The 12,212-nt window shown below is 43.1% G+C and overlaps 1 protein-coding gene across 1 annotated transcript in view; it reads right to left on the bottom strand.

Annotated features, from left to right (window-relative positions):
• CNGB3 (cyclic nucleotide gated channel subunit beta 3) overlaps positions 1-12,212 on the bottom strand; it is a 93,510-nt gene that overhangs the window by 15,058 nt on the left and 66,240 nt on the right. The window contains exons 9-12 of the mRNA XM_053395821.1: positions 11,969-12,015; positions 10,297-10,383; positions 8,357-8,421; positions 7,583-7,705 (exon numbers count right to left, since the gene is read on the bottom strand). Of these exons, the coding sequence (XP_053251796.1) occupies positions 7,583-7,705; positions 8,357-8,421; positions 10,297-10,383; positions 11,969-12,015 (322 nt within the window). The remainder of the gene's footprint in view (positions 1-7,582; positions 7,706-8,356; positions 8,422-10,296; positions 10,384-11,968; positions 12,016-12,212) is intronic.

Here is a 12,212-nt window from a genome sequence, read left to right as displayed (position 1 = left end):
AGCCTCAGGCTTAGTGCACACTCTGACAGCAGAATTCACACAGCAAAAAGTTGCACAAGCATGAGAGCAGAACATGCATATTTACAGTTTATTAGGCATTGGTCAGAACAAAGGAGACATGACCGTCTGCTCCGACTGCTCAGGCAAAACAGGAGAAAACGAAAGGAACTTACAACATAAACATCCTGTGAGACAGGAAATTACGCAGGCTGTTATACAAACATCCTGCTCCCTTTTAAGGTGGAACGGAAATATCCTAACATCCTCCCCCTTTCCGTGTAACCTGTAGTACCTGTGGTTCAACCCAATTGCAACCTTTGTGCGTAAACCTTAAGTTGTTCTCTGTTAACAACCTTAGACAACAGATCAGCAGGAATTTCATTTCCTGGCATGTAGGACACCTGAATGAGTCCTTTCTGAATACACTCTCTTGCACGATGTAGCTTAATCTGCAAGTACTTGGTCCTTTGCTTGCAACTCTCCGAGTTCAGCAAAGCCAAACAAGATCTATTGTCTTGATACACTTGTATAGGACATTTCACAGAAACCCCAATGTCCTTAAACAGTTGCATCAACCATTCACAATCCATGAGTGAAAATGACAGAGCATTGAGTTCTGCTTCACAGGAACTTAGGCTAACTGTCGTCTGCTTTTTGCACAACCAGTCAAACAGGCAGTGGTTGTACATGTAGCATACTCCAGAAGTGCTTGTACCATCCGTGGTGTCACTTCCAAAACTTGCATCTGCAAAGACCTCCAGTCTTCTGACTGGTGAACCTCAGCCTGTAGTGCATAGTCCCTTTCAAATACCGGGCTATGCGCTTCAGAGCTTTCCAATCCTGAACAGTAGGATTGTTAGCATGTCTGCTAAGCAGGTTAGTGCTTACAGCAATGTCAGGTCTTGAACATCTAGCAATGAAATTCAACTTGCCTAGAATGCATCTGTACAGCGTTGTGTCAGAAAACGCTTCAGCAGTACTATCTACCTGGTAACCTGTCACCATCGGTGTGTCTGCTGGGTTTGCATCAACCAAATTCAACCTGGTTAATACATCAGTAATTTTCTGTGTTTGGTGTACCAGAAAATTACCTGCTTGGTCCCTCTCCACCTGCAGAGAAAGATAGTTGGATACCTCACCAAGATCCTTCATGTCAAAGTGCTCCTTCAGCTGAGCTAGGGTGCTTTGGTAAAAAGCCTGATTCTTCCAAAACATCAGAAGATCATCAACAAAACATAAACAATACAGTTTGTTTTGCCCCTCCTCCTTGACAAACACACATGGATCAGCTTTGCCCTGGTGAAAACCTAGAGAGAGCAATGTCTCAGTGAGTTTTGTGTTCCAACACCTGGCACTCTGCTTGAGACCATATAAGGATTTCCGCAGTTTACAGACCATTCCCTTCTGTATCTGCATTCCATCAGGTGGAAGCATGTACAGCTGCTCGTTCAAAATCCCGTACAAAAAAGCTGTATTAATGTCATGATGGGAGACATTCAGTTTCTCCTCCGCAGCGATCTTGAGCATCAGCCGAATGCTCTCATATTTGACCGTGGGTGAGTAGGTCTCGTGGTAATCCTGCCCTGGTACCTGTGAAAAACCTCTGGCAACCAATCTGGCTTTGTGTCTGACAACCTTGCCATTCTGGTCTGTCTTGGCCTTGAAGACCCATTTGCTGCCAACCAGTCTCATCCCTGGGACTACCGGTACCAGTTCCCAAGTTTGGTTCCTGTTCAAGGAATCAACTTCAGCCTTCATGGCATTAAGCCAAGGCTCAGCATCTTTAGAGGTTAACTCCTGGACCTCTTTGAAGCTTGAAGGTTCCCACACCTTCTCTGAGCTACTAAGAACAGCAGTTGCCGTCTTAGCAAACTCATCAGCAAATCTCTTTGGAGGTTTGCCTTTGGTCGCCCTTTCAGACCTGCGAACCAGACGCAAGTCTTCTGGACTCATCTCCTCTTTCTTAGGAGAAAAATGACCAATGGTGAACAGTGGTTCTTCCAGTTCATTGTCAGACTCATCAGATGGTCTGACTGAGGCCTTTGCGCTCTTGTAGTCTGCTGTGTCATCACTGTCACTGACAGCAGCAGCAGCGCCGCCCACTGAACTGGAATCCGAACTCTGATCAGCATCATCATCATCATCATCATCCTCATCCTCAGTTTCCTCAGCTTTCTCAGCATGATCTGCTTTCTTCACATCACCTTCATCCTCCTCTGGGTAACTCTGGAAAATTCCCACATTTCCCCCCCACTTAGGATTGTACTCAACACTCCTTGTGAACTTTATGGATTTAGAGTTAGTCATCCATACCCTGTATGCACCTTTTTCGTACCCCATGAACAAACCATGTGCCCCACGCTTCCCAAGCTTGTTGCTTTGTGGGGTGTGCACCCACATGTCAGAACCAAAGATTCTCAAGTGCTTGGTGTTAGGTTTCTTACCAAACATCTTCTCATAGGGAGTGCAGCCTATAGGTGATGACAGCCTGCGATTAAAAGTGTAAACAAAATTCGAGAGAGCCTCCCCCCAAAACTTCTCAGGGAGGTTGGCATCATGCAACAAGGTTTTTAATCCTTGCAGCAACGTTTGATTTGCTCTCTCCGCAAGCCCGTTCATCCATGGCGATCTAGGCATTGACAAGTCATGCTGGATTCCCTTCTCAGTCAGGAAAGCTTCAAACTGCTGAGAAGTGAACTCCCCGCCTCGATCAGTAAACAGACACCCAATACGTTTACCGTGAGCATTCTCCAACCAAGCACAGAATGCCTTGAACTTAGGAAATGCTTGCGATTTCTGCTCGAGCATAAACACATGAATGTACCTGGAAAAAGAATCAATTAGAACCATGAAGTACCTTGCTCCTCCCAAAGAGGGCGCTAAAGGACCTACCAGGTCTGCATGAACTAGCTGGTAGGGTTTGGAAGCCTGCCTGCTAGACTCCTTGCCTTTTGGAGCAACCTTCACCTTGTTCTCTGCACAAGATACACATTTCATGTGAAACTTACAAGGTTTGATGTCCAAACCTTCAACCAACCCAGGCATCTTGGCTAGCGCTTGCCAAGAGAGGTGACAAAATCTGCGATGTGCATCGTGAATGCATCCTGCATGAAGAACCTTGTTAGTTTGTGCAACACAACAAGAATCAGCATTAGACATAACAGCATTGTCATCATAAGTTAGACTGAACAAACCATCCATCAACTTTGCATGCAAAATGTCCTCTTTGCCTTTTCTGATGACACAGACAGTCCTCTTGAAGGAAACCTCAAAACCACGCCCAGTCAGCTGTGGTACACTAATCAAATTGTCCGCAGCTCCTGGAACAAAAAGTACATCTTTGATGGTAGTATTCAGACTTGCAAGTTTCACAGTCCCAACTCCTGCAGCTTGCAAAGTCCTTCCATCAGCCAGCTGGACCTCTCCATCTTGAGGTGTGAAGGAGATGAACAGATGGTGGTCTTTGGTGAGATGGTGCGTGCACCCTGAGTCAATAACAAACCTGGCCTTGGCCTTGTTTCCCACCGGCGTGGGCTTTTGCAGCTTGCCTTTAGCCTTTGGTGAAGCTGTGCCAGCAAACATAGCCTTGTTTTCCACTGGCGAGGGCTTTTGCAACTTGCCCCCCTGCTCCTGGCCATCAGACGTGCCTTTAGCCTTTGGTGGAGCTGTGCCAGCAAACATAGCCTTGTTTTCCACTGGCGTGGGCTTTTGCAACTTGCCCCCCCGCTCCTGGCCACCTGCAAGCATCTTGCTCTGTTTACATCTGGTCTTCCGGCCTCTGCAAAGGCTCTGACCTTGGTTCTCACGAGAAACAGAGCTCTCAGCAGCCGACTCTTTGGCTCCCCCTGGAGGCTGGAATGCTGCCTGGGATGACGTGGCAGTCTTCTCCCCCTGCAGCTTGCAACCGGTGCCCTCAGCATCCCTGCATTCACTAGCATTCTGGGAAACAGCCAGGACCTCCGACGCATTCAAACACTGGGCTGGGATTATTGGCTGGTGGGCCTTTTTCAAAGCATCCCACATGTCACGTGCCGTGAGATTTCCAGCAAGCGTCTTTATTTCCTCCAGAGAGACGGATAAAACTATAATATCCACGGCCCTCGAATCCTGGGCCTGCCATTTCTCTGTCCGAGGAACTGGAGTGGCTTCTGATATAGTATGCCAGACTCCAAACTGACGCAGCAAACTCTCACACCATTCTGCCCAGGTGTGATAATTGTGCCGATTTAACTTAGGGCACTCAGTGGCCTCCGAAGCTTGGAAAAACTCCATTCCAGCTTTTTACGTGAGCCGTTATGCCTTCAAAGACGTGTTATCTCGACAGCCCATTAATCACGATGCCTCTGGCTCGGCTCCCAGGCCAATTAGTCTTTGCCGGACATCAAAGACTCTTGCCGGCATTCAGAAAAGCCTCTGCTTTCGCTTTTCCAGCACATACCTTTTTGCAGTCTGTCGCTGTCTTACTCTCCTGCAAGTGCCGTGAATCTGGGCCCATAACCTGTTGTTGGGATACTGCCAGGGAGATAAAGTCCATCTGAGCCCCCAAGCTCGGTGCCGGACGATCCATCGACCTCCCGTAGTCAGGCAATATCAGCAATTCAGCGACACTAAGCCTCAGGCTTAGTGCACACTCTGACAGCAGAATTCACACAGCAAAAAGTTGCACAAGCATGAGAGCAGAACATGCATATTTACAGTTTATTAGGCATTGGTCAGAACAAAGGAGACATGACCGTCTGCTCCGACTGCTCAGGCAAAACAGGAGAAAACGAAAGGAACTTACAACATAAACATCCTGTGAGACAGGAAATTACGCAGGCTGTTATACAAACATCCTGCTCCCTTTTAAGGTGGAACGGAAATATCCTAACATTCATTTAAGTCAGGGGTCAGCAAACTTTTCCAACGGGGGGGGGGGGCAACGAGCCCTCAGACCTTGTGGAGGGCTGAATTCCTATGCCCCACAAATAACCCAGAGATGCATTTTATATAAAATTTAGATTTAGAAGGCGATTGGGCTGGATCCGGCCCCCGGGGGCAAACAGTGAGTCATGTAAAATCAGTGCTTGCTTTACCCCCACCCAATTGTAGTGTCTTTTGAAATCAGGCCATGCAGCACACCTGCAAGGTTATTTCTGTACAAGCCGAGTGAGCGCATTGCCTGTCATTTCATGACTCTATAATAATGGAAAGTATGTTGGACCCTCTGGCGGTCATATCTTCAGATTTCCTCACTTGAAATGTGTCAGACATATAAAGCTGTTCCTGAACACATCAGGGGAGATTATTGATCACTCTATTGAATTCCAAAGGAAATAATTCTCGTTCTAAAAAGTTCATTCTTGAGACAGCAGCAGATTGGCTACGTGGTTCTCATTTTAACAGTCAGAAAATGTGTGGTGTTTGGTCTGTCTGCTCAGTAACACTTCAATCTGGCAACACCAGGTGTTTCAATGCATTGTTGCTAGGGTGACAACCACAAGGCTGTTATCTACTAGTAGGGATGGGATAAAATTTTTATTCAGTTCACATTTAAATGCAAACCTACCTACTTCACACATTCCAAAACAATACAAGAACCAAAGCACAGCCATCCATCAAAAGCTACACTTCTACGATTTTGTTCAGTACAGTTACTCCAAAAAGGTAACGTATACAAAAATGCATAGGATAAAATGTACATACAAATGCATATATTAGTGAAAATAACATTCAAAAATGCATTTTGTTATGGGAAATTGCTTTGCAAAAATGTCAATAGTAGGAAAATTACATGTAAAAATGTCTGTATGAGGAGAAATTGGTGCTAAAATGCTGATGAATTTTCATGCATACCTTGCTTTTGCTTTGTTTTTAAATCACAAATTGATGTGGAAATGTGGACAACTGATATGCAGAGAACTGCAACAATGAGAAACTGAGATAAACCAAAATTGACGGAGTCACCCATCCCTATACTAGGCTCCTGGACAGGCTACTTCAGGTCAAGCAAACCCTCTAGTATAATCAATTAATCTTTGTTATTATAACCCTACTAAGTTACAGTCAGACAAATACGATTTGCAATTTGCAATTTACAGGCTAGTACAACACCAACAGCACACCAAAGGGCTAGGATATATGTGTGAGTTCTTGCACATTTACAATCATACTTAGAATGGACTGCTGAGTGCTAGTATGGTTGGTAAGGATATTTAATCAGCCAGCCCCTAGCAATAACACACATGTAATTTTCCAGTATAAACAACAAAGCATTTCAGCCCTTGGTGGAAGACTTGGCAAGTTGTAACCCAGGGACTGGCAGTATACCTTTAAAGCTCAGTTGTGTGGAATATTCAAGAGCCATGGATTCTCCTGTTTGTCTCCCTGGTCCCTTTGGCCACCACTCCTTGCTCGCTGTGCGAGACACTTGAACAACGTATCAGGTGATCTACCCTTTATAGCAAGTGGCAGGCAAGAGGATCAATGAGGAACCCAATAGCTGCAAATAGTGAGCTTCCTGTTTCATTGGGAAATTTAAATGAGTGATACAGCCTCTCTATGGTTGGCATCCCGTGCTAACAGGAGTGATGACTTTCAGTTAATCTAACACAAAGCATAATATAGAACCAGATATGTCTGAGGGACAAAGGTGTTCTGTATCAGATTATTTTAACGCTCAGGTACTTTGAACACAATAGAGTCCTGTGTCCTGCTTCATCCTCCTCCTGCCCTGGCTCCTGCCTTGTAGGTGGCACCAAACCCCATAAATCACTGACCCCCTCTCCTGGGTCACTCTCCTCGCCCCTGCCTCCACCACAAACTCTAAAGAGCTCCGCCAGTCCCTAACATGCCAGAGACTGAGTTTAGCCCCAGGTTTTAAATCTAGGTACTCAGCCGATTCTTTTGCCATTTAGCCCCCTCCCCGGATTACCTGGATTCATATTTTCCTCCTACATTAACTGCATTGCCGTCATGTCTGCAAAAGCTGCACTCGCTACATTTCTGCATGCATTGCATGTCTTATAATATATACTGCCTGCTGTTGCCTCCCCATATTTTTCCTTTGTTGAATTAATAGCTATTGACTTGGCACCTCTTCCCCAGCTGCACTGCGCAGTGTCAGCTCCCACTGGAGAGTTTCTCTCTTTGCAACATGTTTACATGTATCCTTTGCCATATGAAAGGAAATGACAGAACATGACCCTGTGAAGACTCTTAAGGGAGCAAAATGTTCTGCTGCAATCAGAAGGTTGCATAGTAATTGTACTCCATTGAACTTTCCACGTAGCTGTTTTCTTACGTATGTAATGCTTCTTCTTCTCACACCTAATCGGTAAGTTTAATTTACGACCCTTGTGCTTTCTAAATGTTTAATTAAGTTAGTGATTAGAGCTGACTCATAAACCCGTAAAAACCCCAAACGGTAAACTAATCACTCACTACACCTGCCTTCCATATAATTAGCATTGTTCATTACTTCCAATCAGCAGCAATGCTGCTAAAAAGTTAGCAGGGCAAGCAAGTTCTGAAGGTTTTGCTTGCAAGTAAGATGGGAAGGTGGGCAGGCTGGGGAAACGCCACGCATTGCAAAGGAACTTACATGTTTCCTTTGCCATCGTATACCCATTTAGTGCTGCCGAGTCCTTCGTAGGTTGAACCCCAGTAATACAGACATGCATTAAGATGCAAGATAAACAACAGGTACCCAGTAGTTCGAACGACCCTGTAAAAAACATAAACAACAGTTGATGCCATTCCTGTGGGACATACATTCCTGTGCCTGTTTTCCCTTTGGAGACCTGGGTTTTGATCAATAGCAATACTAACACCTGCCGTGACTTACAACTATGGCCAGTATTGACAGAGTGGAAAAATCAGCTGGTGCTCAACTCTCTTCCCCTTCTGCAATTGCCAAATGAATCACTGCCATTAATAACAGGTACAGGGGCTCTGGTAAAGTATGCTTCCCATAGGACCCTGCGGCTTGCTAATTCAATCAGCTAGAAATATTTATAGAAAGGTACAACCGTGTTCATGAAAGAGTGTTTGCTAGTTGTTGCTCACAAATGCAGGCACCATTGCATCACACCAGGAACCTGTGCCTTGGACATTAACATTTTCTGTTCATTTAGATCCTAGCCTTTCTCTAAGGCTCCAAGCAGTTAACAACACAGGCCTGCTTCCAGCACCCTCACAGGACCCTGGTGAGTTATATGCCTGTGGAATATCCCCATTTTATGTCCCCATTTTACAGATGGTATCTGAGGCTGTACCAAAAAGTTGTGCCATCCAATGGCAGAGACTGAAAATGCTAAAATATGTCAACGCTCTACAAATATGCCAACACTGATACTGGAGCATATCTAGCACATACCTGTAAATGTATGCTTTTTCCATGATCGCCTCCAGTCGGTCATTGAATTCAAAGAACGTGAGATGCTGAATGCAAATCGAGAGGAAACGCAACTGTATATAATCTCACATGAATATAATCTCACATGGATTTTGCGACATACAACTGCCTGTTTCTGGCAATCTTAAAATTTTGGTTTAAAAATGATCATACTGCTAAACTAGCAAGAACCAGAAACAACTTGACATTTTAAATATCACTTTTTCCAGGAGCTTGGCTATGGAGGATACTTTTCCATTTAGCAGATCAGTGGTCTTGATGAATTATGATGACAGTGATATTTTACCTAGTCAACCGAAGTTTCTTGCTCATAGATAGAGTACATTCTTTTGGTGCTCTCCATTTATTATTTCCTTTCTTCTATATGGCTGGCTTTTTGAAAGAGAGGTGGCAGTCTGGATAATTACCTTTCTAGATTTTACAAATGAAGCGGGTTTGTTTAGATCATTAATTTGAAATTAATTTAGATAAACTGACACGGGAGCCAGAAAAAAAGAGAGAAGGATGTGTTTCTAGAAATGGTACCCATTGGAAGGAAACAGTAATTGCCCTTCATCCAAGTTTTTCACATGCTCAAAGGTTGGGCTTTTTAAAAACAGCATTTTGTAACAATTTAGTGACTCTACATTTTACAGATGTGCAGGGCAATCTTATGCATGCTTGCTCAGAAGTTAGTCCTACTCTTTCCAGTGTGACTTACTCCTACACAAGGATTGCATCTTCAATGTGTGAACTACTAACTCCATCCAGTTATGATCAGACTAGGGCAGAGGAAACCCAGGTTCAAATCCCATTAGCTGTGAAACTCAGTGGGTGACCTTGAGTTGCACACTATCTCCCAGCCTAATCAATGGTGCTGGGTTGCAGCAAGGAGAAAATATCTGGTGGTGAGATGGGACATATATGCTCCTGCCTTAAGCTCCTTGGAAGAAAGGCAGGACAAAATGTGATTAATTTATGGAGTAGATGGAGGAGTCCAAAAATACACCTGGAATTGTATGAAGAACTATGCGTGCAAACAGATGCTGCAAGCCCACAGTTCCTGTAACTCTGCCTTCCCCAACCTGATACCTTCCAGATATTTGGGACTACAACTCCCATCATTCCTGACCATTAGTCACCTTGGGTCAGAGCTGATGGGAGTTGTAGTCCAAAATATCAGAGGGACACAAGGTTGGGGAGGGCTGCTTTAGCTAAAAAACTGAAACCAGGTGCGACTGTGTGTATGTCGCCTTCATCAGATAACGATAGTGATGGCTTTCTCTGTTGCTCTTCGATATAAATATTCTCAGGGTGACTCATACTATAAAAGCTGTAGAAAATAGTAAAATAACAGTACACAGACTAACAATCAACATTCTAAACAATATCAGGGAGAGTTGTGTTCCCCGTCTTTATTTCCCAAGCAAGAGACTGGCACCATCACCAACAATCTGAAGGAGGGATGGATCCACCATTAGCCTCATATAAACCAACAGTACAAGGATCCATTTTGCAGTGCTTATAGGTGGATTGAGTAGGTAAGCATCCACATCAGTCCCTCACACAAATCTTTCTTGCTATGTTAAATGAAAATGTCTTAAATTACTCATCTGGTGGTAAATTAATACGGAAAGGCAAGTTTTGTTATCAGTGTTTGTTCATATAATGCCTTCTGGGAACCTGGCTGACATCTGGAACCACATGTTTTTCAGCTCAAAAACCACTTATTTAGAATTGGAATGACCCAATAAACTTCAAAACAACCAATTTGTGTTGTGCAGCTGGAAGAAGTTTGATACCATCCTGTGCCGTGTATATTCGGAAATCTCCCCTGACCACTGTGGATGAGCAACAGTATGCATTTACAAGTAGGATTTCTGTCCCTGGACTGAGGGTAACAGTAGATAATCTCATCTTACCTTCACCACCTTGTTTGCTCTAAATATTGCATTAAATCCAAACACAACGTACAAGACATCAAACGGTATTATGGAAAACACATCAAGCTGTTGAAGAAAAAAGTTCAGTTACAATGTTAAATTAATTTTCATGTAGTTAAAAACTGTAATGGAGTGCTCAGGTCCTATCTTTCTAGTACATGGAACACATTTTCTATATGCAGAAAATTGTTGTTACCTTCTTCTTTTCTCTGAACCACTTTGAGCACTCCAGAAAATGCATGCAGTATATAAATAAACTGAGCCCAGATGATGGTATTGTAAAGCTGGATTTAGCCAATGGATCCCTAGTTTCTTTTTAAAAAAATAATAATATTTATTAAAGATTTTTTAAAATTATAAAAAAGAAAAAAAAGAAAAAAAGACAAAACAGAAAAATAGAAAGAAAAAATACATCCATCATTCTCAAGTTTTTAACTTTCATTACCTTCTTTCTTTGACCTCCTCCTCCTCCCCTTTCTTGTATCCTGGTTAATAATTATCACAGCAAATCCTATCCATAGTTCATAATATTTTGTCCTTACATTATCTTAATCTATTTTCATCTTGTCTTATAGCAAACCTTGAAACTTAAAACTTAAATCTTATTTTTACCGACTTCTCATAACCATACCATTAACCTAATTCTTTAAACATTTTTACTAGAACCAAGTAGTTCCATTTCAACATTTTTCTAGCATTCATCAATTATTTTAAAGCAGTCCTAATGATAAAAGAAAAACAAGTAAAACAATCCAATCTTCATCCAGCGTCCCTTCCTCCTGGTTCCGGATTTTGTCAGTCCTTTTTGTTCCATTTATCTAGCACATTAACCTGGTGTCCTTATATCCGAGGCCCTCAAGTCTCTTCCATGTCCCTTCCGTGGCTCTTCTTTATATTTTCCTTCCACTCGTAGGAACTCCAGCTTAGTAATATTTTTGACCCTTTTCAACAGATCAGCCCCATTTCCATAGTCCAGACTAAACTCCATGTGATATTTAAACACCTGTTTCAGATTCCCTCCAAAATTAAAAGCCCCCACAGCTTCAAACATCTGACGGCCCATTACCAGACTCAGAAAGTCCAAACATCCCGGCATGGGAGGGTCATTCCAACCCCCCATTTCCAAACCAAACCTAACTTTATCTTTCCAAATCTGGTTTTTTCCAAATTCATTTATCAAATCCAGAGGCTCATGATCCTGCAGGCCCCAGCTCCCTCCATTTCTGACACCCAGGATTCAGCAGTATCCTCTTCTCTCATCTGTGCTGTCATAGCACACTCCTGTTTTAGTTCCTGGCTAGGCTCCATGTAGTTTCCTACTGCCTGTTCAAAATTTCTGGTCACATTAGTCATCAAGTCCGTCTTCTGGCTTAGCTGATCCAGTAGGGCATTTATTTTACAGAAAGCACCCAACAGAGCTTCTGAAGACATTGTCCTGCAAGGTCACAAGTCCTTTCCCACGATTGTAATCTGTAACAGCTGCAAGCTCCTGAAGTTGGTTACAATTTCACAGTCTCCCTCTAGGGGGACAACTTGTTTATTCTTTCTTTTAAGAACAATAGCAACAAAGCTGTAGGATAGCCATATCCAAGTGGATATATAGTTTGAATAACTGTTTTGTTCCCTTAGCAAGCGTGCCTTATTTACTTACCCGAAATTTTAACGTGCTCCGGTAGTATTTCTTCATTTCTACTTTATCTGACTATAATTAGAAGCAGGAAAAACATGCAGTTAGGTAAAGCTCAGTACAAAAACAAAGAACCATTTCAGGATAGCATCTGACTAAATTAGACATGATTAGCTGAAGTCCATTAGCACTTGTGGACTGAGGTTTCAAAGCACAAACCTTTGTTTTAGGCAAGTTTTCATGCATACATCCAAATCCTTATCCTTGG

Source organism: Podarcis raffonei, chromosome 7 (assembly GCF_027172205.1).
Source record: "Podarcis raffonei isolate rPodRaf1 chromosome 7, rPodRaf1.pri, whole genome shotgun sequence".
NCBI classification, from domain to species: domain Eukaryota; kingdom Metazoa; phylum Chordata; class Lepidosauria; order Squamata; family Lacertidae; genus Podarcis; species Podarcis raffonei.
The sequence above is the reverse complement of the archived record's forward strand: the minus strand, read 5'-3'. Positions and strand labels throughout refer to the sequence as shown.